This window comes from Neurospora hispaniola, assembly GCF_033458365.1.
Source record: "Neurospora hispaniola strain FGSC 10403 chromosome Unknown B0T23scaffold_1, whole genome shotgun sequence".
Lineage (NCBI taxonomy): Eukaryota > Fungi > Ascomycota > Sordariomycetes > Sordariales > Sordariaceae > Neurospora > Neurospora hispaniola.
The window spans coordinates 3,520,851-3,546,537 of record NW_026944406.1 but is presented as its reverse complement, the minus strand read 5'-3'; the positions used below and the strand labels follow the sequence as shown (position 1 = coordinate 3,546,537).

At 53.0% G+C, this 25,687-nt stretch overlaps 6 protein-coding genes across 6 annotated transcripts; 3 read left to right on the top strand and 3 right to left on the bottom strand.

The window, feature by feature from the left end:
• Positions 1 to 812: 812 nt before the first annotated feature.
• On the top strand, positions 813 to 2,677 carry B0T23DRAFT_21477 (uncharacterized protein). The gene has a single exon (XM_062833625.1). It carries the CDS (start codon positions 1,124 to 1,126, stop codon positions 2,519 to 2,521), a length of 1,398 nt encoding a protein of 465 aa, XP_062697243.1. The 5' UTR covers positions 813 to 1,123; the 3' UTR covers positions 2,522 to 2,677.
• A 4,278-nt stretch (positions 2,678 to 6,955) lies between these two features.
• B0T23DRAFT_21410 (uncharacterized protein) lies at positions 6,956 to 9,377 on the top strand. Its single transcript, XM_062833611.1, has one exon. The coding sequence runs from the start codon at positions 7,088 to 7,090 to the stop codon at positions 8,954 to 8,956; it is 1,869 nt and encodes a 622-aa protein (XP_062697242.1). The 5' UTR covers positions 6,956 to 7,087; the 3' UTR covers positions 8,957 to 9,377.
• A 1,911-nt stretch (positions 9,378 to 11,288) lies between these two features.
• B0T23DRAFT_370271 (PQ loop repeat-domain-containing protein) lies at positions 11,289 to 12,791 on the bottom strand. Its single transcript, XM_062836585.1, has 2 exons — positions 12,397 to 12,791; positions 11,289 to 12,339 (listed from the first exon to the last, which is right to left on the bottom strand). The coding sequence occupies exons 1-2, from the start codon at positions 12,551 to 12,553 to the stop codon at positions 11,603 to 11,605; spliced, it is 894 nt and encodes a 297-aa protein (XP_062697241.1). The 5' UTR covers positions 12,554 to 12,791; the 3' UTR covers positions 11,289 to 11,602.
• Positions 12,792 to 13,561: 770 nt separating this feature from the next.
• B0T23DRAFT_21372 (armadillo-type protein) lies at positions 13,562 to 15,763 on the bottom strand. The gene is made up of 3 exons (XM_062833602.1): positions 15,405 to 15,763; positions 14,632 to 15,141; positions 13,562 to 14,580 (listed from the first exon to the last, which is right to left on the bottom strand). Exons 1-3 carry the CDS (start codon positions 15,636 to 15,638, stop codon positions 13,678 to 13,680), a joined length of 1,647 nt encoding a protein of 548 aa, XP_062697240.1. The 5' UTR covers positions 15,639 to 15,763; the 3' UTR covers positions 13,562 to 13,677.
• An 868-nt stretch (positions 15,764 to 16,631) lies between these two features.
• Positions 16,632 to 19,678, top strand: B0T23DRAFT_434829 (uncharacterized protein; the record flags this gene model as incomplete). The annotated part of the gene is made up of 3 exons (XM_062840512.1): positions 16,632 to 16,644; positions 16,690 to 16,824; positions 16,993 to 19,678. 3 exons carry the CDS (start codon positions 16,632 to 16,634, stop codon positions 19,239 to 19,241), a joined length of 2,397 nt encoding a protein of 798 aa, XP_062697239.1. The 3' UTR covers positions 19,242 to 19,678.
• B0T23DRAFT_450373 (UreD urease accessory protein-domain-containing protein) lies at positions 19,196 to 25,641 on the bottom strand. The gene is made up of 4 exons (XM_062841089.1): positions 24,495 to 25,641; positions 22,965 to 23,504; positions 22,677 to 22,885; positions 19,196 to 22,608 (listed from the first exon to the last, which is right to left on the bottom strand). Exons 1-4 carry the CDS (start codon positions 25,444 to 25,446, stop codon positions 19,618 to 19,620), a joined length of 4,692 nt encoding a protein of 1,563 aa, XP_062697238.1. The 5' UTR covers positions 25,447 to 25,641; the 3' UTR covers positions 19,196 to 19,617.
• Between the last annotated feature and the right edge of the window lie 46 nt (positions 25,642 to 25,687).

Below are 25,687 nucleotides of genomic sequence, written 5' to 3'. Positions count from 1 at the left end.
GAGAGTGACCGTGGCTGAAACTGATGATGTTCACCTGTCGTCACTATCTTGAAGTTCTTCCTAACCCGACAAGATGCCGTTGGTTCTTGGATGTTACACCGCCCATCCCTTGCATGATGCTTTCTTGGACTGAACGTGCTGTTCGGTAGTCGTTACCGTATCACGATACAAAGGGGTCGGGACTGCCATGGTGCCATTGATCAACCCAGCAGGGTCCAGGGACCGATTGCCTGCCGTGAGTGACGACTGACGAAGGGCTGGAGGTGACGGGAACTTCAGTTCAATTCCAACGACTGTGGGGACAAGTGGAAGAATGGAGTGGAATCTAGTTAAGGGAACCCCGTCCTTGATCCGTTCTCCCCAAAAGAAACCTTGTCGATGGCCGCGGGCGGTGGTGGCCGCGGTGGTGCGGTGCGGGATGCGACAGACGGTTTGATTGGTACTAGCTTCGAGCGCATTGGACGCGATATTGGACAGCACAGGTCGCTGATATCCGATCATCGCGACTTCCACTGAATGACTGCGAAAATCGTCTTTTGCAGTGTTTTCGTTTCCTCATCAAGGACAGCCGAGCGTGCTGCCGGCGCATTGCCATTCGACATCGGCGTTGTTGTTTTTGGGGGACAGAAGCTCGTTCCATTATGCATTTCGGAGATCAACAGAAATAACACGGTTTGCGACAGACCAGGTGCCGCTCGTACTCGACTTCGATCTTTCTTGCCGCCTTCAAGCTCCGAAGCCACGTTTGAATTAGAGGATATTCCTGTCCTCAAGTGCCGGCAGATCTGAGGCAGGGACGGAAAATAGGGCCCATAAGCAACTGATTCGATCGAGCCGGGCGATCGCAGCCCATCCGACATTCAATCAGCCATCCACCATCCACATATGCGAAAGCGATTCGTCTCCAGGGCATCACAATTAACGAGTCTACCCTTGACCAAGACAGACGGTATCACGGCCAACATACGGCGGGCGTGTGTGCGCCCTTATCCGAACCCATAAGAGACGGCGCAAAGGCATTGTCTGAGCGAACCTTGTCCCCGGATCCATCTTCCCCACGTCCGAGCCATCGGGTTCTCGGTCGTCAAAGCCCGATAAAGAGACAAGCTGCATCACCCCGGCAATGGACCAGCCGATATCCGAACCTGCGAGCCCTGCTGCCGCGCCCGACGTCACCCCAAATCGCCCACCTGCAGTTGTACGCAAGCGCAGCAATTCCGGCACAGGCGGACTGTTGTCTCGGTTTCCCTTCATGCGCGCATCGAGCGACCAGCATAGGCCCCGCGCGCGTCGCGGGACCAACGAGGACGACTCGAAACCGTCCGCTTCCCCAACTTCATCACCAACTACCTCGCCACCAATACCGTCCTTTCGTACGATCCCGTCCGCTTCGAATACCAATATCCGCGACAGCAGCGCTGGCAGTAGTGTCCATGCCCCACCACCTCCGCTTTCGCACGCGGCCCTTCAACAACAAATAATACTGCAACAGAAAACACGGCGGCGTAGGGGGTCGCTGAGGAAGGTTGCTCTTTTGGGCCGAGGAGCTCAGCGTGAAAGGCGGGAGAGCTACCCGCTAAGCATCAACACACAGTTTGGGGTGGAGGGTGCCAACGGTAGCAATGCACGAACGTCCGGCTTGGGGAGCAACATCATCATGTCAAGTTCTGACTCGATTATCAAGGAAAATAGCAGAAATAGCGGCTTTGGACTGGGCATATCGGGTGTTACGCCCCGGCCAAGTGCCAGCATGGCAGAGTTGGACTCTGAGGGAATATATACGGCCAAGGGCACAAGCAGCAACATTACATCGCCCACAATGATCAGCAATAGCACTGATGACCCAACAATGACAAGCCCTACCGTCAGCTGCACGACCACCGATGACGAAGACGCCCTTCATATGGCCAGCTTCAAAGGGCCAGGCGTCATGCCATCTCTCTCCCGCTCCTCGACCAGCTCCTCCGTCAGTAGTCTCAACCTTCTTCATCCCGAGCGGGCCTCCGTCTCCTCTCCGGGTCCCGACTCCTATTTCTCGACCATGTCCTCCACCCGCCTCACCCGCGGCCCTCTAAACATAACATCCGGCAACATCAACGGCAGCAGCTCAGCCGCCGCCGCATCAGACTCAATCCAAGGCCGCCGCCGCAGCTCGGCCCAACAACAACGAGCCAAGTCCCCTTTGAGTCTGACAACACCGATGCCGTCTCAGGAAGCAGTTTCCGATTTTGACTATTATGACGACTACAGCGATACCGAGTTCTGGGGCTGGATTATCCTGTTATGCACGTGGATCACGTTCGTGATCGGGATGGGCTCTTGCTTCGGCGTATGGAGCTGGGCGTGGGACGTGGGGACGACTCCTTACGCGCCGCCCGAGTTCGAGGACGACCCGACACTGCCGATTGTTGGATACTACCCGGCGCTATTTGTGTTGACGTGGATGATGGTGTGGGTGTGGGTGTCGGTGAGCTGGGTGGGGATGAAGTATTTTAGGCATGCGAGGGTTGGGGGAGATTGAAGGGTTTCTGGTCTAAAAGGGGTTAGAGGTGAACATAAAGAGAGAGGATTCTGGATAGAGGGTATGGAGACAGGGTGAAATGTGTTCGTGGTATGGAAATGCCGAGAGATAAAATCCTAATGTCTATTGTTTACTTTGATGAGTGAGTTGAAAAGGGGTTGATTACTTGGCACCATGTATGATCGTTTACCGCCTTCCATACAAGTGAACGAGAACTCCAGCATCCCAAGTAAATACCATTCCCCCCCACCGAAACAGAGAACATGAATTTTGACTAACTTTCCGAGATGTTTCAATCCCCAATTTGGTGTCTACCTACATACCCGTTCTAGACCACGTCCCTCCAAGGCCAAAAGCCACGTGTGGCCGGATACGTGGCTACCATTTTCGACCTTACGGCTCAGTTTGAGTATAGAGTACGGACACGGCTTCGCCATGTGGCCACACGCCTCTGCGCAAATTTGCCGTCCAGCTTCGGATGGATAGCGAGGTGAACAAAGAAAATAAGAACATATCATAATAAAAGAGAAGAACGATACAAAAACATTCCTTGAAGCACGTGGCTTGGGAAACAATCCCGGAATATTCCGTTGGATCCATTGCATACAACCCGCACAATCGTTCGTCAACCTTGCTGGTCTTGTCATTCTTCCCTCGATCATCGATTGCCTGCAGAGGTAATGTGGCAACTGAAACCCCTTATCCTTTCGATCGCATGATTACAACGGGTCTTTTGGCAGGATTTCCGACACTGCTATAGCAAGAAGTGAGGTATGTACCTTGATGGGCAGTCAGGTGTCTTGTTACTTACCTTGTCGTATATGTGTGGTTTGGGAACCCGTAACCAAAGTACATCATGCAATTTCTAGATGGGTCGGGGAATTTGTACATTCGGAAAGTAAACACAACTCACAAGCGATCGGCATCAGCTTGGTTGGGCATGTCAATCTTCAGGAGAGCATCCCCAAAGAAAGCCAAGCATATCTCGCCAAGCCCTCGGGTCATGATCTAGTACTGTGTGTATTGTGTCCGTGTAACTTCAGATGCGATATGTTCATGTCTAAACTGTTGTCGACATCGTCACTTAAGTTCAGTTCATAGATTCCTTTGCTTGTATTGTTTTGTTTTGTTTTCCTTTTTAGGGGCGGGGGGGGGGGGGGGGGAAAGGGGTTCTCTCCATTGAGGTTCCTAACTGAACTGCAGGGACGATCCAAGTCGGAGGCGGCTGCGGCTGCATAGGGTTCAAAAGGTGCTGGAAAGAATCAGGGTTTTGACCAATGACATCCGTCATCAAGCCTGACCAAGAAGTTAAGCGCTCGCGCTTGCACCCTTCCCTTCGCAATGTGGGGATGGAGACATACATATGTAGAGGTATGCAATGGAATGCTTCCTTGGCTTTTCATCCTTTCTGGCGGCAATCTCAGCCCTGGCGGGGACCCCAGTGCGGTTATGGTTTTTGTTGGAAGTCGGGTTCAGGCCACGGGCAAGAGCGCTGAAGGCGCACCTGTTGGGTGCGAAGACACGAATCCGTCGGGCTGTTAGGTTAGTTCGACGACCTTGATGACTACTGGTGTGTGGTCTGATGAGGTAGTTTACCTACATGCATGGGATGCCTCCTGATGAGGTGACGAGGAGGTGGTTACAGTGATGGTCCCGCTCGTCGAAAGTGACGGAAAGAGTTTCTTTCTTACAAATTGGTTTGAATCTTGAACCTTTGTAACATGAAAAACCCGCCAAGTCACAAATGACAAGCCGGCCTTTCCCCAGAAAGACGTGCCCGGTGGTTGTGAATATCGCGGAACTTCTGTAAGTTTGTCCCTCATCCTGACGGTGCTAATGAGCTGCTTTTCACCATCTTTTGCGCTTCTTGTAATGTCTATGAAGAGGGGGGGAAATGCCAAGATCACCAAGTGTGCAGCTCCGATGCTGATGCAGACTGTCACATCGGCACCAACCTTCTGACTGAGAGGGGATATGTTTCATGGAGAGGGGAAAGTCAATGTGACTGCTCTTCACACCCACACAACTGAAAATGACGAGAGCCGCTTTTCTCAAGTCGATGAGGCATAACGAGCAAATCCGGTAGAGGTGGCGAGGCGGCCAAGAGCCATGCGTCTGGTGGGTTACGGAGTGTGGTGATACAAGAGAATGATACCTTGCCGTCGGATGGTTATACATTTTGGTTGGGAACAAAGCAACAAAACCAGCATCTGATTCAGTTGATGGGCATAACAGACAACCAGACGTCGGTGTGTACTGGATCGGCATGGAACAGTTCGACAAAGACCAGCAAGAAAAGCTGGAGCGCTCGCATGCTGTAAATATCGGTGTTTATCATTCATTCCTATTCATCGCTGAACAGCCCGTCCGTCCACTTTGTGCTCCGATGGATATGATATGCAACTCCATTTCTGCGCCATGGAAGGTTGCCCGGCTTCGATGTCTCGATGGCAAACGTCAATCCCCAGAATCTGATCCACCCCCGCACAATTCCATGTTTCGATGTTGTCTTAAGCCCAACAGCTTCTCAGGTGAATTTGCCTCTTCCAGCTTCCCATGTCCATAAGCATCGTCATGTCACCTGCTTATGCTGCCGCCTACTATACATGGTCATCCTCCACCCCGATCCGCCATACAGTGGTACATACACTAGAAAGAGCAGGACTGTTGTGGAGTGCTCCGTGGCGGTAGCTCAGGCAGGGCAGGCCGGTAAATTGTGGGTAATTACAAGGCACTTCGCCTCCGCTTGTCGCGTCTGAGCAAGCAGGAAATGAATGTAGCGTAATTAATGCTTATGCAATCGGCCTTGCAGTTCCAGCGGTCACCATGTCGGACTCGTGCAAAAGTAGTAGAGATAGGAGAAGACGGGAAGCTCGATGAGAACTGGAGGCAACTGATGGAATTATAACTATATAGTAGAATGGGATGAAATTGCGAAGCAAGCAGCAATCGGTTGATTCGTTCTTGACTTGAAGCGGCTACCTAACCCCGAGGGAACCATCGGCGGTAAAGCAGCCGCTGTGCACGTGCCTTGAACTCCCAGCCATAAATTACCTTACCTCCTGTACACTAGCCTAACAGGTCGTCTTCAGCGTGCGCTCACCAGCTGAATCTGCCCGTGCGGTGCCCTGACACTAACAAGAAAAATACCTACCTACCTCTACTACCTACCTCTACGGGCACACAGAATAACAAACCTCAACCTTTGATAGGTAGAGGTAGTCATAGCTGCTCCGCTTTGACAGCCTGAAGTTCAGTAGACCTGAACATTACCTGCGTTACACATCTTGCCTGGCTCTTGGCACTCGCACCTGTCAGTCTCGTCGGAACCAGAGGTGGTGATTGCGCTGCGTCTCCAGCCTCCGTCCAAGCACGCAGTCCCGTCTCCAGTCTCCGGAGAGTGCAGACCCCAAATCACCACCAAGAGAGTTCTTTCACCAATCTCACTTCCTGCCTGGCCTCTGGTCTCTCCTAGTCCACTACGAAGCGCAACAGTCCAGGCATGAGCAAGCAAGGGTTGGCGACGACGCTATAATCTCCATCAGATTGACCCGAGGGTGGTCTCCTTGCTTGTCCATTAGGTTGTTTTCCACTTTCGTCAGCACCGACGCCCTGCAGCTTTTTCCAAATTTTTCTTTCTGCTCGCTCCCAGCTCCCACAGAGTTGAGGCATCATCTTAGGTTTCTGATTCCCCTCCCTCTGCTACTATCTCGCATCACATCACATCCCATCTTTGCAGCCGTTTCTGCAGCAAATTTTCTCAGCTATCCTCACGATACCTGGATCAATTACACACTAGAAACCTCCACTTGGCCAAGCCAATCGCCAATCTTCGGTCCCGGCCGTCCTTCCACGCGCCCTCGTTCCGACCGCCCAGGCGCTCATTGCCCAGGGTGCACTGCAACCAAAAGGGAACCAGGGCAGCAAAAGGGCATTGCTTGTTTGGCCGTTGCTTGGGCTCAAACCCCGACGCACCGCACCGCACCGCACCGCACCGGCCGGATAGATACCTACTCCTGTACACTACTCCTCGCACACTTGTCTTCTCCGTTTCCTCAGCTCCTTCCCCCGATCCGATTCCTCGTCCGCGGCTTGAGGCATTTGACCATCACCCTCGTCCATCCTCACTCAACGATCGACCTCAGACGGGGTCCCAATCCTTGCAGCGCAACTCTCGGTCGATACAGACGCCGAATTGAAATCTTGGTTTCGCCCCCCCAGCAACCCACTCCATCCAGAATCCGCTCGCATCATTTCCCATCTCGCCAATATCACGCTCACGCTCTCACTACGACCAGCCATCCATCGTCCTCAAACCATCAACTATACATTCAAAGTGCTTCAATTCTATATCTCGACAACACTGTGCGCGCGCTATTTCGATCGACCTCGATTCCCATCGCATACATACCCTTCAACGCTTGACCACGGACCATCAGCCTCCGCGTGTCACGGTGCGACCACCTGCAGTCTTGGACGTCCGACCGACCGTCTTCCGCAGCAATCGTAGTCCATCTTCCTCTCCCCGTCTGGTGCCTACCTCGTTACTCGTGGTAGCAAGCCAAGATGAGGGAAGTCAACTTCAGCATACCCAACGTCAACAAGGCGTCCGTTGGCATCACCACGGCTTTGTATGACCGACGAGCGCTTGACTGCACCTCGACCCTCCCGTTGATCAACTCCCTAAATCATCTCGCCTATTTGACCACGTCATCGGCACGTATCCGAGACATTCTCACCGTCGATGGCGGTATTGAAAGACTAGTCTGCATCCTGAAGGAGGGTCGCAGCAAGGATATGATGGACATGTGGAAGTGGAATTTGGCCTTCCAGTGCGTGGTCAACATTGGTGTACGAGGCACGGAGAATGTCCGAACCCGCGTTGTCGAGGCCGACATGGTGCCCGTCATCGCTACCATCCTCGACAATTACATCAAAGTCATCGAAAGGGTCCGCGAAAAGGCAGAAGAAGCAAAGCACAAGTCGGATCCCCATCACCGGCACAGGATTAGTGGCAGCAACCGGGTGCACAAATCTGCAAGCTTCTCCTCGAGGCCTACCAACGTAGACGTTGACCAACGCGCTTTCCGTCGTCAGGCTGCGCCTCAGCCTATCGATGTCTCAATCACCTTGGCTGGTCCTTCGACGGAAGCCGCTGCACCGGATACTGAGACGACCCCGACCGCTTCCCGCTTCTCCGGTCAAACCCTTGGTGAAAGGACTCCTTTTTCTGCACACCGCTCACATCACCATCACCATGGTGTTAGAACACAGGACTCACAATCGGCTGTACCTTCGCCTACTCGTCATGAAAGTCAGCCGCCTGCACCGGCCGGGCCATCGTCTGTCGAGAACGTTGATAGCTTTGCCAGAGCCGTGCGAGAAACCGATCGCCTACGAAACATGGGGCCATTTGCTCACGCAAACCTTACATCTCAGCCTGCCTCGCCAACAACACCTCTGCCAACCAGCGTCCGGCCCCCTTCGATCCTGGCCCCCAATGGCCGCTCTCGCCGTCGACCTTCAATTCGCCATCAACATTCAACCGCTGCCGAGACAGACGATATGAACACCGACAGCGTAGCATCCGATGAAAACCAGGATGCTGAGATGTCAGGAACCGCAGACGTACAAAACGAGGTTGGAATCCAGCAGGTTTCGGTCGAAGATGGCGATGGTATAATGACTGGTGCAGCTCTTGACCTGGTCACCCCGACGGCTTCGGAGGCTCAGGAAACTGGAACCTTCAACATCACCCACCAAGGTGCCGTGGACACCAGCATGGAAAACAACACAACCCCAACTCAAGTCACCAACCTCGGTCTGTCTCCAAATAGGCCGACCATTGCGAACACCGCGCAGCCGTCCATGCCCAATTCACGTGTCCCGCATTACCTGCTCGATCGTCATGTAACTCCTAACCCGCAGATGCTCGCTGCCATGCCCAGGGAGGAGGATGTGTTGATGTCGTTGCAGCTGCTGGCATACGTATCAAAGTATTGCAATCTTCGCAAGTACTTCCAAAAATGCCACCTTGTCCCCAAACTCAAGATTGGCAAGGAGATCAAGCTTCTCGACGGCACTGATCCCGCCGAGTTGGAGGCCGAACTGGAGGCAGAAGAAGAAGAGTGCGAAGAGGAATACCTCCTCCCCAACGACCAAAACATATTCCCCCTCGTGGAGAAGTTCACAGTCCGGTACCACAGCACAGACATGCAATACTGGGCCGGTGTGGTTATGAGAAACCTGTGCCGAAAGGACGACACCCGGGGAGGCATCCGTCAGTGTGCCTACTACCAGTGCGGCAAATGGGAAGAGTACACAAGGCAATTTGCGAAGTGCCGCCGTTGCCGGCGTACCAAATACTGCAGTAAGGAATGCCAGAAAAGCGCATGGGCTTTCCACCGCCATTGGTGCATTGCAGCCGCTCCATGATTTGGACGTATACGGAACGATATCCGTTATTGATACCCCCCGGTACACACCTCCCGGGATACTTGCTGCTTGCATGGCGTTTTGCGTCTAATGTCTACTGGGAAGAGGAGTTGGGAAACTTTGGTGTGGTTGAAGCGGCATTACGAAGGCAAAGCATGTTCTCCTGTTGCATGGCATTGCGCGATACACATATTCAAGGCGGTTCAACGAACATGCATCACACACAACTCATGCATTGAATTTTTTCTTTACAACATCACACACAGTCCATACGATTCCCCTTTGGTTTCAATCCCCTTTGTCTTTGCTTTATACAAAGATGCTCTTACCCGGCTGGGCGCAGTGTCTTTGAAGTCTGAACATTACGACTACCCGTCTTTGCTAGATCAAGTTCCAGCTGGCTTTCTCGATTAAATGGAATTTCGCATTATATCAACACTGGCAAACACCTGCTTCCTGTATTGAAATCCGGCACCACGTTGACATGAAGCCGATTAGCGTCCAATGATACGAGCGAAAACAAAAAAGACGCAGTGACGTGAAGGAGAACTCGCATCGCACCTCTATCTTTTCCCGAGGTGTTTGGGCCAGGATTGGAACTTTTGGGGGGCTTTGGAAGGTGTGGGGTGGTCGGATGGATGGTGGGAAGGCATCATCGTTGTTGGCGTTCTCTCTGATTCCCTTTTTCTTTTTCTTTTTCTTCTTTTTGCAAGCATGTTGAATAGGTTGTTGCTTTTTTTTCACGGTTACCTAGGCATGGATGAAACAGAGTTAAGCGGGTAAACACGCATACACACGAACAAATACGTTCAAAGGGTCCTTTTTTTTCATTTCTTTTTTTTTTCATTCACTACGTTCCTCCCTTTTGTGATGATGACGACGATGATGATGATGCAAAAGTGTGTGCGAACAAGCGATGAGGTAGTAGGAAAAGGGACATGAGATGAGCATCCAAATGATGAACAAGATATAATGACCTTCCTTGGCTGGATACATGGGATGAAAGAGGGCAAAGAATTTCTGGGGAAGAGTTACGTTTCGGGAGAGAAGCAAGGGTAAGGGACATGAGGAGAGCCCAGACAGGGGTTTTGCACAGCAGACAGGTGTAAGGATTCTTACGTACCTGCTTCTGTACTCTGAAGCAATGAAAATATTGGCATGAACAGATGAAAGCATGACACGGTCAAATCATACCAATACTTTACTCAACAAATGGTGGTGTACCACAGCAAAGATACGATTTAGGACAGCGAGTTCCCGAGGCCGTAGACATGAAGAAGCCACGCAAAGAATTTACGAAAGCCACAGAGTACATAACCCGATTTTAAAAGATGACTCTATATTGAAATTCGGTCCTTGGTTATTCCATTGACACAGCTAAAGATAGCTTGATGGCCCTCGCTTAGAACCCATCAGTTGACTAGTGCTCAACGACTGTCTGAATTTCCAATATCAAATGTCCAAGTTGGTGAAGATTCTTTTCACTTTCCTTCCTCCAACGTCGAGCTGCCCGATACCCAGACTATCATTGATTTTCGACCGAAATCATCCGGTATTGCCAACGAAGCCACCAGAGACAAGGACCCTGAGGAGCAAAATCAATCAGTTACCTCCTTTTTCCTGACCTTTCCCTCTCCGTTACCCCTCACCTTCCGTTCCCAAGTTAAGCTCACCTACAAGTGGCTCCTCCCTTCCAAGTACTTTCAGCCTGCCCAGAAATAACCGAGACTTAAGCAAGTCCTATCAACCCATTGCTTACAAGTTGATCCATAGCATGGAATGTAAGCAATAGCACTTGCCGGCCCACTCTTCGAGGTTTTACGTAGCCACCAGCGGCAGTGATAGAGACATCAAGAGACTCGGCGGCAGCCTCGGCGGCGGGGGCGGGAGCGGCCAGGACCCCTGAGGTTGTGGGGAGGGTCGTGAGGTAGAGGGTTAGCATGGTGGTGATTCCTTGGGGCACGGCGTGAACTTGTTCGTGCTACTCGGTGGTGAATGTAGTTTCTACAGGTTGGAGGTCCACTCGCTTTGGTTTCGGTTCCTTCTCCCTCCTCATAGGGGGGGGTGGCGCCGGTACTGGTTTAAACGGAACTGAACTGTTGATGGTATTTGGTGCTGTACTGAAGTTGTTTATGGAACCATTGCTGATACTACCTACTTCCTGAGTGGTGTGGGAGCGAACGAGAGGGAAGAGAACGGCCCAGAACATAACCTCTTTCTTCGTTGCGTGTTGCAATGTGGCAAGCCTAGAGAGGCAGCTCTTGCAGCGGAAGGAAGCAGGTGCGCAAGAACGTTAGAACTTGCCAGATCACGCGGCTTTGATGCGTCGGGGTTCAGTTATCGACTTGGATTTTTTGGGCTGTTTCCTTTCCCGGCTGTCTTAGAATGAAATATATCCGAGTTGCATCCGGAAGTTCCTTGCAGATGCAAATAAGATGACACTGCATCGAACCCAACAGATCCCGGGTCCTCCAAACGAAATGAAACCCGCCGCCAAAGTTAGTAGGAGACACGACCGTAGACGTCGACAAGGCAGAGTAAAATACCTCCAACGCGAAGGCCATCTCAACAACTCGTCATCGAGCGGGCTGGACTGGACACGATGTGGAGGTGTGTATAAATGAGTCGTGGAGCTAGTCATCCCTCTCACTGAATCCGTCTCTCCTCATCACCCCCTCCCCTCACATCCTCTCTGAGCAATGGGTCCAGATCAGAGTCCCCCTCACCACCATCCGCCTTTGCTCCCGCTGCATGACGATAAAGCACATAATGCTGCACGATAAACACCAAGTCATAAATCATCGACACGTTCCCCAACGCGAATTTGACCGGGTTCCCCGTGATGCCCGACCAGTCGCCCTGCTGGTAACTATCAATAGCCTGCTGCGCAATACTCAGAATCCCGCCGCCGAAATCCAACAGAATCTGCAAGATGGACCACCCCTCGGTCGACCGGTTGCGGTAGTTGACAATAACCTGCGGCGTATACTTGATCAAGGTAACAACGAGCTTGACGTACGAAACGGCGTAGATGGCGTCTAGCCAGACCCAGCCACCTTCAGTCACCGCCGCGCCGCTTGTATCGTTGCGAACTGGCGAGGCCCACACCCGGGCAATGATGATGAGCGCCCCAGCTACGCAGCCGAAGAAGGTTCCCAGAATGAAGCGGCTGGGACGGCTGCCGAGGCTCGGCGCGAAGTCCCACGCGCGAGGGAAGAGGTACTGACTGACGGTGACGAAGCAGAGGATGAGGCCGTGGAAAGCAAAGGTAATGTCGTTGAGCTGGACCGTTGGCGTCAAGCCCTTGTAACGGACTGCGTACTGGGCGCGGATCAAGGGGGAATACGCAAAGGCGATGTTGGAGATGGTGTAGGCGAAAAAACCTGCTTATTCGTCTTAGAAGCTTGAAACATTTTTCTGGTGAAGAAGCTTGAACTGACCTAGCGAGTTTATGAGAGGAAAGTCTATAGTGGTTCCCGATGTTGACTTGCGCGAGAAGTTGAGGATTGATTGGGGATAGAACGAGAGAGACCAGCAGGTGAAGTACGTCCAGCCAAAGACGTACGACAAGCTGGTCAAGAAAGTGGAATCCGCCATTATGTAGCACAGCAGGCCGACATGAGATGGCTAGCACGATGGAAGTCCGAGAACGCCGACGCTTTGTGCTACATGGATGTGATGAAGTTGGCAAAAGAGGAACGTGCATGGAAATGGTAACCTGAAAGGCCTAGATCCAAACGTCATCACGTGTGTACAACCGCTTACATAAACTATGCGTGCCGTACAAGGACGACGATTTGTGTGATCTTCTTGGTCGTAAGATAAAAGATATATGCTGAAACAATACCCGCGTTGTATCGTGTACAACTACCTTCATCACTCTGCGCACTTCCCGCGATGTCTTCATTCAGATGGAAGGTCAGTGGCATGGAGAATGGGGCCGCAATAACCCTAACCCTGTTAGTTGATGGTAGCAGGGACGGCGTGAACAACCTACGTCTAGCGGATAGGACCTAGAAGCGTTTTGAGAAGCATGTAAACTTGCTGAGCATATAGCTAGCTATGTTGACTAGATACTCGCTATAATTGGTGTCGTTGAGCCCACTTGGTCGTGACTACATAGCCAACTGCCCCGACAAACCAACTGTGACCTCGACTCTCTGGCCATGCACTAGCAATGACCATTAGAGGCTGTGAATACTTCCCACCCCCTGGACGGCCCTTTACATCGGCCCCGAGGCTCCCGCTCCCTTCTCCTTGGCTTGATCACTGCGCGTCCGAACATGGCTATAGGGTTGGAGCTTTCAAGCTACCATTCAGACCCTTTAATTTACTCTCCCTTCATCATAAAAACGCATCATCGTGTCCTCATCAGGTTCGAGCTTTCGCACCAAAGGACCAATCGGCCTCCATGTGCGTCTACTTCTCCTCGCCTTTCTCTTTTAAACATAACTTTGATAACGCCAATTCAAGGGGTATGGTGTGGTGAATAAGCGTGAGGGGGCACTTATGAGATTGAAGCAATATAGTTCTGCCGTGTTGTGACTTGTGTGTGGGCGAATGAACTCGTATGGGGAAGCCGAAAGGCTGATGGAGGTAAGACGTTTTTGGTAGGATTTCCCAGATGGTGCCGTGATAAACATCGCATCTGGATCCCCTCATTCCAATCTTTAACCCAACCATCCCCTTCGTAAAAGGAACTAGACGGATCGTACAGCATTTTACATGTCCATCGACTCGGTGCCGTTAGCACCGAAGTTGAAGCCACCCTGCTGGGCACCACCGGAAGCACCGAATCCAAACTGCTGCTGAGCGCCCATGGCCTCATCACCGGCCTCGTCCTCGTCGGAGAAGTACTTTTCAATGATGTTGTACGCCTTCATGTAAATCTCCTCGTTGGCGTTCGTCTGGCAGTCGTGAATCTTCTCCATTCCTCCGCATTCCTCGATAAACAGGGCATAACGGTTGATCGAGTCAGGGCCATCGCCAGCGGCGTTCTTGTCGAGCTCGCCAACCTTGAGAATATTCTCAAGACCATCCAGGGCAACCTGGATAATCTTGTTGTCGGGGCAAGCCAGGAGGTCGCAGAGCGGCTTGATGCAGCCTTGAGCAACCAAGTACCTGATCTGATCGGGCTTCTGGAGACCTCCCGAAGTCGCGTTGCTGATAGCCCAGCAGGCCTCCTTACGGGTCTTGAGATCGGCGTGGGAGAGAAGGTGGATCAAAGGAGGGATGATGTTGGCGTCAATGACAGATTGGATCTGAGCCGAGTTTCCAGCAGTGATGTTGCTGATGGTCCAGCAAGCCTCCTTGCGGATGCCATCCTTGTTGGAGCTCAGAAGCGACAGGAGGCAGGGAAGGGCACCGCAGTTAATGATAACCTGGGTCTGAACATCGTCTCCCGTCACAATGTTACCAACGGATCGAAGCGCGGGCGTCTGAACAGAGGTGGAAGCGTGCATGAGGAGCTCAACAAGACGCCTGGGAATGCCAGCTTCAATAACCGCCTGGATCTTGTCGTTGGATCCATCCGAGAGGTAGGAGATGGCCCAGCAAGCGTCAATAAGAACCTCGTCGTCGAGCGAGTAGACGAGCTTGGCGAGAACTGGCAAAGCAGGGGCGATCTATGATGGATCAGTAGACATACTAGATTGTTCGTGATCGAGAGAACTAACCGTGTTCCAGTCGGGCTGAGGAGTCTTGCCACGGCAGAAGTTACTGAGAGTCCAGGTAGCATTCCTGAGCATGCTAAGTTTGCGGCTATCACCAAGGAGGGTCAACAGAGGACGCAGAGCACCGCAGCTGAGAACGTAATCACGGCATTGAGGGCTATCGCCAGCAATATTGCCAAGAGCCCAAACAGCCTGTTCACGCACATCAGGCTCGGGGCTTCCGAGAAGCTCGACGAAGATGGGAACAGCACCAGCTTCGATGACAACCTGGGTTTGAGTGGCAGAGCCCGAAGCAATGTTGGTAAGGGCCCAAGCGGCCTCGAACTGAACCAGGGTGTGGGGGGAGCGGAGAAACTCGACGAAGCGACCAACGACGCCGGTCTTGATAACCTCCTCAATGGGAGGGTTGCGCTCCTTGCTAAGTAGCTTTCTGAACTTAGTGGTCGCCTGAATTTGCTTATCGATCTCACTGGAGAAGACACCCTCGACCATCTTGGGAAGGTCCTCGCTCAACTATGACAACTGGTTAGCATGTTGAGATCAGCTATCACAAAGATCGGGGACGTGACGGAATGTAGGGTGATTTTCGTTTATACAATGTTCAAGTTTGCGCGCGCAGCTTGAATGCAGGTTCGGCACTGCCTGGGACTTTGTGGCTCAAGCATCACCATCATCGGCGGGGTACACGTGGGGGAGAGAAGGGAGAAGCGATGGACGGACGCAGTAGCAAAATTGTGGCCGATCATGTAAGGGGAGTAAAGTATAGGTTTGCATACCTGAGACTCGGTGGGAGGGTTCTCATCGTCACTGTCGGGGGCGGCACCAAGGGAAGCTCCAGGCCGCGAGTCGCCAGCACCAATACCGCGCCTCTTGGCCAAGTTCTCCTCGCGCTTCGCCTTGCGAATCTCGACCTGCTGTTCCTCACGACGGCGACGAAGCTCATCGGGCTTGAAGGCGCTCTTGGCCTTGAACTGGGTGCGACGATGCTCGGGAATGTACCGGTCAGCCATGGTTGCGATGTGATGTCGAGACGACGGTGTCCAGACGGATGGGTGATGGAGGTGTGATATGGAGGCGGCAAACGAGGGGCGATGCAATCGATGAAGCCCCGGCGACGAAGTTGCTGCGAGCCGTTCAAAGGGAGGTATATGCGATCAAAGAAGCCGAAGAATTGGAAGAGCCCAGCTGATGTGGTCCTGCCAAAGCAATCCTGAATGGGACGAAGGAGAGGATGGGTGCGTTGTCGGCGAGACGGAAAACGTCAGAGAAGGATTGGGTTTTGGGGATGGATGAGTTGTGTGTTTTTTGAGGAGCGACGATGAAAGAATTTGGGAGTTCGCCCGCGCCTCGAGCAGAAAGCGGAAACATGAATGCGGCGGCGGCTTGTCCCCTCCTCTACCAGCACTTTCCACCTCCACGAAAGTCCGAGTGCAGGCAGGGCAGTCACTGTGCCCTGCCTGCCACTCAGTCACAGCTGCCCCTCAGGCCTGAAGGTGGTCCACGCAGTCACTGCCCACAGCGCCCAATGCCACCAACTGTAGCGAAAAGAGTCTGGCTTCTGAAAGTGGGGATGGAAGAGAGCCAAGCTCGAGCACAGGCCACTTGAGCAGCTTTGTAGCTTGTCTGCTGTTCTTGGAGTGCAGGAACTTGTCCACCATTGGATGGCCCCACCTCAGAGCGGCTGGACCCTCCAGGCATTCTTCTCATTCCTTCCATTTTGCTTGTGAACGTCATGGATTGTTTCGTTGCAGGTTACACACTGCCCGTCATAACTTCATCGACCTCAGGCCGCGTCCGTCGAGCCGCAATCTCTCGTTTCCCTGAATGACTACGACATGTTTCAGTTACTTGAAAGAACGACGTCAAAGGCCACTCTCAACTCCCACCGTCTGGGCTAGGTAGGCAGGTACGTCTTTGCTACCTCCAGGCTTCAGGTTGTGGTGCTAGGAGGCTGGCCTGCAACGAAGCAGTGCAAGGCCCTGTTCGGGAGTCCCCGACCCCTCATGACTATACTGGGTAGGTAAGAGAAAGCACAGACCATACATCTAACCATCACCGTAGCCCTGCAAGGCTTGCTGAAAGCACAGCGCTTCAGATCTGACGGTCTGGCCCAACGGGCGGCCAAGACCCTTGCCCTGCACATGCGGTCGCGCAAGCTTGGCGATTGGGCAGCTGCCATTTCCGCCTTCAAGACGCGTAAAGTGAACGCGTAATGTACGTACAACACTGACCCCAAGTTGCCCTACGGTTACTAGTTGGTAACTGTCACGACCAACCGCTGGTGGTGTTTCATCCACATCATCATCCGCCGCCATGTAATCGGAGCGGAGAGTTGGGATATCCAGATGATGCGCCCGCTCAGAGACAGGAAACCGGCGGCCAAGGCAAAGCCACCACTTTTTCCGTCAACGCTCACACCCCTACGAGCCATTCTCGACGATGACGGAGATGCCCAGCCCGGGTCTATGGTCAATGTCATTGGTGTTCTTAAGGACTGCCGAGCACCCGTCGCGACACACGGATCGGACTGGAAGTGCACCCTGACCATCTCTGACTTGTCCATTGAAGATGAATCGGCCGGAGTTGAGCTCGTCATCTTCCGCCCCGAGGCACGCATGCCCGAAGTCGGCGCCGGAGACGTGCTTGTTGTTCTAAGCGCAAAAGTTCAGAGGTTCAAGTCCAACCCAAAGTCTCTCATCACCAGCAAGATCACCACCGTTTGCGTTTACAAGGCAGCAACAATCCCCGTCTATCCCGCTTCAGCACAGGTAGCACTCTTGCCCCCAAAGCCAGGTGAAAGCCACAAGCTGTTGAAGGAGGAACACCACCAGTATGTGTCATACTTGTACAATGTGATCGACAAGTATGACGTTCCCGACGAGGCCGAGTACCAACAAAGGGTCACAGTTTCTCTGAACGTCAAAGACAAGTTTAGTCTCTTGAAGGATGTTACGGACGGCAACTTCTATGACCTAATCGGCCAAGTCGCCAAGGACCCTTACACGGACGAAATGGGCCGAATCACCCTTTACCTCAGCGACTACACCGAAAACGACTTTTTCTTCCATTACACCTGGGAAGGGGTCAGGGACCTCGCATCAGTAGCCAGGCCAGCCGACGCCTATCCCGAAGACAACAACCCAGAAGTCGCCCAACAGCACCCATGGGTCGGCCCTTACGGCAAACGAACCATCCAAATAAGCTGCTACGACGCGCATGCCGACTTCATCCGCGAAGCCGGCGTTTCAGCCGGCATGTGGCTCTCGCTGCGCAACGTGCAAGTCAAGTTCGGCCGCAACGGCGCGCACCTAGAGGGCTTTCTCAGGGAGGAGCGCAACGCGTCCGCCCGGAAAGTCAACGTTGAGATCCTCGACATCGTCGCGCCTCACCCCAGCGTTACCAAAGTAAAATTCGACCCGCGCCTGAAAGAGGCCGTCCGCCGCTGGCGTGATTACTCCCAGGAGAAAAAGACGCAGATCCTAGCGGTCAAGGCCGCGCAGGAGGCTGGGGCTAAGCGAAAATTTGCTAGAGCCGGCAGCAGCGATGAAGTACTCCTCGATGGCCAGCCCCCTGGCAAGAAGTTCAGGGCCAAGGAACGGCGCAAACTGCACCGTGCTGAGTTGGAGAAGAAGGCAGTCGAGGAGCAAGAAAAGGTTGCCCTGGGCTTGAATGAGCTCGTCACCTGCGAAGCGCACCCGAAGCCCGTGTCGACGCTTGCATCCATTCTCGAACCGGTCATGTACGAGACAATGGTCAATGGCCAGCCCGTCAAGATTCCGCTGCCGTTTACCAATACCAAGTATAATGCTTGTGTCCGCGTCGTGGACTTCCACCCGTGCAACCTAGAGGATTTTGCTTGTGGAAGGAAGTGGACTGAGTTTGATATATTGTCGGACAATGATCACGATGATGACGATGACGAAAGTGATCAAGACAGCCTCAACTCAACCATGGACGCTTCAAACGATGAAGATCAAGACAAAGGCCGAACGTGGGAATGGCGCTTCGCCCTTCTCCTTGAGGACGCCAGCACCCCATCATTGCCCGCAACCGTAGCTGCAATGGACAAAGACAAAACACGAAAATGTGACCGTGGCCCCAAAACAAGAGCCAGGCTATGGGTAACGGTAGATAATACAGAAGCACAATGTCTGACCGGTCTGGACGCCGTTAACCTCCGCCGAGACCCTCATACTCTGGCTACGCTGCGGGAGAGGATGTTTACTCTCTGGGGAAACCTGGAGGAGCTCAAGGCTGATAAAGCTCGTGCAGCGGTCAAAAAGAGGGAGGAGAGAGACGAGGGCAAGGGCGAGGATGAGGATATTAATGGGAATGGCAGGACAACGAAAAAGCGCAAGGGAAAGAAGGCGACGACGGTGGCACAATTGGAGAATTTGAAGCCGCCGCTTGAGGACTCCGATGGCGAGCAGCAGCAGCAGCAGCATCAGCAAAATCGAGGGGAAGAGGAGCTTTCTAACAAACCGTTTAGTTGCTGTTTGAAGCAGTATGGCGTTCGGGTGTCGGAGGACGATGATGGGCTGCCCAAGACGGATGGAGCAGCGGGTGGGTGGGTGAGGGTGTTTGGGATGTTTGGCACCAAGATATGTGTATGAATGGATGATAAGTACTTGTTGATCTATATCGATCAAGCAAGACTATCACGCGCCACCGTTTGTCGCAATAAGCTTTGCTGTACGACTCAACAGAAGTTCTCCAAAGTCACTCCCCACTATGTCTGAACCCATGACCACCGTAACCGCTTTTTTCGAATCCATTATAATAGCGACTGTAGGAACGGAGAGAGAGAGCATGATAATGCACGAAACAATTAAAGTCCTTGGAGTTCTCAAAACAAAGCCTGCCTGCATGCTCGCCGCCAAATCATTTAAATGAACATAGAGTCTGAGTCGCATCTTGTCTCTTCCCATCCATGAAACCGTCACCCTGTGGTGTTTGAATACCTACCATAACTGCCCGCCCAAAGCAGATCTACTCCTCATCCATGTCTTCGTCACCATCATCATCCTTCTTACTCTTGCCGTCTCCCTCCCCGCCTTCGTCCTCGTCGTGATCCTCAATAGGATCATTAACTAATTCGGTTCTCTCTTCAGGATCGGGAACGGCCTCGGGCTCCTCCTCCTCCTCGATTTCGATATCCGATAGCTCTGAATCATTATCTTCCGCAGTGATGATCTCCGCACTGAGCGCCTGCTTCTTCCCAGCCACCGAAGCACCAGAGTTTCCGGCAGCCGCCGGTCTGCTGCCTCGAGCCCTCGAGCCAGGCGCGGCAAGAGCCGGTCTCTTCTTCTTGCCGGCCGCTTTGGCAGCCGCCTCCCTTACCCTCGCCGCCCGGCCTTCATCCACGAGATACGCCAGCGTCTCCTTAAAGTTGTGACCCAGCTTGTTTTGGTTCCTGACCATGCGCTTCTTGATCTTGCCGGCTGCACCCTGTCCCGAGCCGCCCTGGTCGAGCACCTTGGCCACGATGGCGAGCACCATCTTACCCGTGAGCTCGCAGAGAACCCGTTCCGCCTTGAGTTCCTTCCTCTTCTTCTGCACGGGCGTGAGATCGCTGTCGTCTTCGTCTTCGTCATCCTCCTCGTCCGAGGAGAAATGCTCGATAGGCCCCTCGTCTTCGCCTGGGTTGTTCAGTTGCCTGTTGATGCAGCGGGCGTAAGCGCGCTCGGCGGCGGTAAAGATTTCGATAAGCTCGCGCGTGAGTCCGGGGTCGATGGGGTCCAGGAGCGGGTTGATCAACGAGTAGTCGACGGCGGATCCCTCAGCGGCGTTGCGCTCGATAACGCGTCGGACCGAGGCAAAGGCGACGTGCAAGTCACAGAGTGCACCGGTGGCAAAAAGGCGCAGGTCATCGTTAGTTCCACGTGAGGAAAGTGTCCAGACGAGGTTCCTGACGAAGGACTGGCGCAGGGTATTAAGACGTTCGATCTGAAGGGCGGGAATAGGCCTCTGCTCGCTGACCGCGTCTCTCAGGACACGAGCCTTCCACATAAAGTAGAAGAGGCATGTCTTGACGGCGAAAGAAACTGCTTCGTCTTCGGGGTCATCCAAGTTCTCGTCAACCTGGTCGAGCTTGCCACGCATAACAATACGGATAAGAATCTCAATAGCTGGAGACTCGGAGCCCTCCACCTGGCCGTCTGCCTCCAGCACCTCGATACAGTCCTTAAGTGTAACGAGTTTGCTGGTCTTCAGAAGGATATTGCCAAGTTCAATAATGGCAGGCTCCTCAAGGTTACGACGAATACCCAGCTCGCTAGACTTGTCAAACTGCCGAAGTTTGTTGATGGTCTTATCCCACAGCTCTGACACCTTCTCATCTATCGTCTCCTCCAACGCGGGGTACTTTCTTCCATGTAACAATGCCGTGGTTGTTTCTGCCAGCACACCTCTATCGATATGCCTATCGAACTGGGTGCAAATCCCGGTTAATAGCCTGTCGTACGTGGTCGAATCTTGGCCGAGTTGCTGATAAACGTTGAGATCCAGGGAATGTTCGAGTCGTAGCACGGTAACGGCCGTGCTGGCATCCGCCCCGTACTTGCTTAGAAGCTTGGGAATGATGGAAGCAAGCTTACGAGCAGCCTCTTCTGGGCCGATAAGATGGATGCCTTCTGATCGCAAGTGCTTTTTGCTCTTGTCAAGCTCAGCAGGAGCTGCAAGGCTCGATCGCACGGCAGAAGCGAGGACCTCCAGCAGTATAGCTTCTTCCCTGCCTTCCGGTGCGACTGCTCTCCGCAGGGCCGTCTCAACTGAACCCCCCTTTGATGCAGATTTGGAGCTTGCGCTAGAAGAGTGGTCGTACAGGAGATAGCCGGATAGCAACTCCCAGTTTTTCAGCTGGTCAATCTTCTCATACAACACGTGTCCAGCCAGCGAGATTCTGGTCTCGGGGGCGACAGCTGGAATCGCATCGACTGCGATATCGAGATTACGCGGAAGCTCAACGGGGTTCTCCTCCTCAATTTGTGTATCATAGGCAGCGAGGAGCTCAGCGAGGCACTTGATACTGACCCAATCGCTCCGTGGCGAGCTGAAGTCCTCCTCATCCTGGTCCTGAAACAACTCGTCGATCGCGTCCTCGCCTCCGATTTCTTCAACCTTGTTCTCAATGGAGTCATTTACACACCCAGCAAAGAAGTCAAGAACAGCTTTGCGGATGCGCATTTCAGGGTCAAAAATCAGACGCCCGATAGAGTCAATCTCGTCCGGTTCGAGATTGCCAGAATCTTTCAGGACCTGGATGTTGCTGATGGCCACTACGCGCACGTTGACATCGGAATCCTTAGTGGCCATCTCAACCAGTCGTGGCCGGAATCGATCAATGAAATGACCGAGCTTTTCGGCATGGTTCTTGAATATCCTTCCCAGCTGCTTCAAGACCTCGTGTCTTGTTTGTGGCATCACGTCGGAAAGCATCCAGCCAAGGTATCGAAGGTACTCGGGCTCCATGAACACAGTGGGGAGCATATGAATCCAGTTGCCAAGCGCCTCAACACACTCCGTTCGTATTTTTGCATCGATATCGCGGTATCGGTGAACGAAGACAGTATCGAAAATGTCCTGGATCTGGTCCTTGCAAACATCCCGATAGTGTTCGGCGTCTGTGAGGTTTTGTTGTATAGATTCGACAAGGCCGGCATTCTTGGATCCTTTGTTCTTCGTCTTCTCGAGCTGCTGCATGTAATTACTGATACGCCCATCCAAGATCCCCGCCGCCTTGACAAGTGCCGTTTGAATAGCAAGCGCAATCGTGGTGGCTGTATGTCTGAATGGGCGAAGCGTCGAAGAGGACATAGATGCCACCCATCTGGAAATGTTCTCCAGTATTTGTACATCCTTGTACAGGGCATCTGTTTCATGCAAAACGTCCACCAGGGATCTGAAAAAGCCGACTAGAAGATCGCGGAATGATCTAGTAGATCGCGCCCGTGAAATCAAGGGGTAATCCGTGATGCCCACCTATGACAATACGATACACGTATTAGTACAGACACGCTTGCTATGAATGGGAGCTTGGAGTGACATACCTCGGCATAAACATTTTGTAGATCCGCCAATCGGTTCTGGCAGTTATCAGGGTCTCTGATATCATCCTCTGTCACTCGCTGGTCGCATCCGGCAGACAAAAGGATGCAGTTGACGAGGTCGGTAAGGGCCTCAGCGTGGTCAGCCTGGTATTGGTGATACCACCGGGTCGCAACTTCGTTGGGTCGGTCGTCGGACCTAAAAATATCGGCTGTTGGACCTTGTCAGCAATGGGAAGGACACAATGCGCCAGCGCACTGTCTGGGATTCGGACTGAAAGGGTGGCTGACTGTAGAGGCCCTCTCCCTCAGGTTGGGCGATTGCAACTCGAGCAGACTTCTTGGGCCGACTAGGAAGGCTGGCATGGTTGTTCAGTGCCAGCGCGGGCGCGGACGCAGGCGTTTCAGCTGGTGTTTGGGGACGCGATGGCGCATCTCCATTGATCTTTGGCTTTTTCAAAGCCGGTTTCTTCGCCTTTGCCGACTGGGATGACGGTTTCCTCTTCCTGGACCGCTGGCGCTCCTGCTCAACTTCACTGGCGTCGGGATCGTCGTCTTCATCAGGGTCTTCTTCGGGCGATTCATTTTCGCCGTCCTCGCCGTCGTCATTTTCCGATGCACGCTTGCGCTTACTGAGCGACGTTGGTTCGGGGGTAAACTTGGCGGGGGCTTTCGTGACGCGTCCACTGCGGCGCGCAGTTGAAGTGGGAGGGGGCGAGCTCGTCGCAGTATTATCGGTGGTCTCCATGAGGGGCTGTCGGGTCGTCGTCGTCATTACATCTGTGGGCGATGATGGCGGAGCGGCGTGGTGAAGAGAGCGACCCGGCGACTCTGTTCGGTGGAAGGTTTTAGGTAAGGTATTGACGCGTCGAGTGGGAAGTTGCAGTTGCTGCATGGAGTCCTCGCCCATCACACGACATTATTTTGGCGGTTCCCGACCTAATGGAGCCCCACTTTATTCCAGCTTGTCAACACTTCAGTTCCGGTGCTACAATGTACGCTGAGTCGCTGACCTGACCTTCCAGTCCCTTCCTTGGCTGATGAATAAGCTGTCTACTGCAATACTAGGCACCACTTTCCATCTTGCAAGCTCCGTTTTGAAATATGTCTGTCTCGGTTACTATGTAGTTGCGCTTTAACGGTTCACATGTATGGGTTCGAGAATTTCCATTTGCAGTCAGTCTGAGATACTGCGCTTTGTTACAAATACACAGCTGGCCACCGGTTGCGAATGTTACTTCGTTAGGAGAGCTGATATGTATTTCCCTAACTACTATGTAGACTCTCCCATAGAATGGAATCTCAGCGCCACCCTCTTCAGGGGCGATTCAGCAGGTGACAGTGTTTCTAGCCGCTGCAACCAACAATGTCCTTGCAAACGGTTCTCTTGAACATGCAGGTACAATCGACCGTGCAGAATGCGATTGGGCCCTTCATTGTCCATACATGGATGGAACTCGAGCGGTTCATTGTGAAGACATCATATCATATCAATGCGTACCTATGGTTATTCACTGCTCGTGCCAACTTCATCGTACAACAACCCTGAGCCCCTTCACACAGAATGAAGGCCACGTTCTTTTCTCATCTTACTGGCTTCATCCCCCTTCCTCCAGATACTCACAGGGATTCAAGTGTGATACTTGCTTTCCCCTTGCGTCTTTGTGTTCAAGACAACATATATTAATAGTGCCTGTCGCCGACCGTTATAGCATATGCTGAATGGTGGTACCAAACTTCAGATACGAATTTGAAACGCAGAATATACATCTCCTCACATTCATCTAACACATAATAGTGCATGGTCTCCAAAGATCTCACCGATGCTCCCCTCCTGCACAAGCATCGATCCTATCCATGTTCTCCCAGCTTCAACCTCTGGAGCACCAAACTTAACCACCACACAGCCCCTGACAAGAGCAGCGGACCAAAGCAGACCACTCTCCTTCTCCATCTTGAGTCTGTCACGCCGCCACGTCTCCGCCGTCGACAGACCCTGGATGACCTCCGCCTTCTTCGCATCCTCACTCCGCCAGTCTCGCGCTCCAATCCGCGGCAAAGCAGTGAATTCGGCTAAGAAGAATTCGCCCAGGGACTTCATTTTCGGCCCTCGCAAGATAAGCGTACCCATAATGCCTATTGCATGCATCGACTCACGCAATGTCTTCATCTGTGGGTGCGCCTGTGCACTGTCCAGGAGAAGGGAGTCTCGCACAAGAAGCCGAGCGCCGCTATCATCGCCTCCCGGCAGCGTCCACACCTCGTTGCGACCGAGCCATCGAACAAAGCTCCAGTCCTCTCCACGAGCCGACCGCCCCTGAGTGACCCAGTCCAAGAGACAGAGCGAGGCATCCTTGGCCAGCTCGAAGATTTGCGTCTGCTCGTAAACACTACCCGCGAACGGCTGGACGGGATCCGGTAAGAGACAAAGAGCACCGCCTGATGCTACTTGTGCGCGCATTGTCTGGCGCGTCACAACATCGGTTTTCGTAGAGGTGAAGACCTTGGTATGGCCCTGGGTGACAATGGTCAACTTTGCTTGTGGATGGACCTGGATTGAGAGGTTGACCTGGTCACCACCAACCAGACCACCGCCGTAGGAAAGTAAGAACACCAGAACGCTCTTGTTCTCGGCCGGCTTTGATGGGGAGATGAGCTTGAGTGGATACTGGTAGGTGATGGTCTCCAAGCCAGAGACTCCATCAGGTTGAAGCCGGGCGATAATCTTGCCCTCGCCCGCTGCCGACGAGGATTTGGGAAATGGCGAGTTCATGGTGGTGAGACAATGCGCAATAGCGTCACCTCATTTTGGGTATTCGAAGAAGGTGAGATCCATACTAAGGTTGTTAAAAGCAACAACTGCTTGTCCGCTCTCGGAAGCTCTACCTAGTGAGTGTACACTGGTAATCAGCGTGTTATTGATAACGGATGACTTGCGCCGTTGCAATTAGCCCTGCTATTTGGACCATGCAGCTAAGTCGCTGTACGGAAGTTCACTGTGTAACACAACCGCC

Bases quoted from the DNA above. Each gene is read 5' to 3' on its own strand.
- B0T23DRAFT_370271 (XM_062836585.1), bottom strand. From the start codon at position 12,553: ATGGCGGATTCCACTTTCTTGACCAGCTTGTCGTACGTCTTTGGCTGG. The intron at 12,340-12,396 runs GTCAGTTCAAGC...ACGAATAAGCAG, and splicing joins TCCTCTCATAAACTCGCTAG to GTTTTTTCGCCTACACCATC.
- B0T23DRAFT_21410 (XM_062833611.1), top strand. From the start codon at position 7,088: ATGAGGGAAGTCAACTTCAGCATACCCAACGTCAACAAGGCGTCCGTT.
- B0T23DRAFT_21372 (XM_062833602.1), bottom strand. From the start codon at position 15,638: ATGGCTGACCGGTACATTCCCGAGCATCGTCGCACCCAGTTCAAGGCC. The intron at 15,142-15,404 runs GTATGCAAACCT...CAGTTGTCATAG, and splicing joins ACCCTCCCACCGAGTCTCAG to TTGAGCGAGGACCTTCCCAA. The intron at 14,581-14,631 runs GTTAGTTCTCTC...GATCCATCATAG, and splicing joins CTCAGCCCGACTGGAACACG to ATCGCCCCTGCTTTGCCAGT.
- B0T23DRAFT_21477 (XM_062833625.1), top strand. From the start codon at position 1,124: ATGGACCAGCCGATATCCGAACCTGCGAGCCCTGCTGCCGCGCCCGAC.
- B0T23DRAFT_450373 (XM_062841089.1), bottom strand. From the start codon at position 25,446: ATGAACTCGCCATTTCCCAAATCCTCGTCGGCAGCGGGCGAGGGCAAG. The intron at 22,886-22,964 runs GTCAGCCACCCT...AAGGTCCAACAG, and splicing joins TGAGGGAGAGGGCCTCTACA to CCGATATTTTTAGGTCCGAC. The intron at 22,609-22,676 runs GTATGTCACTCC...GTATTGTCATAG, and splicing joins TACAAAATGTTTATGCCGAG to GTGGGCATCACGGATTACCC.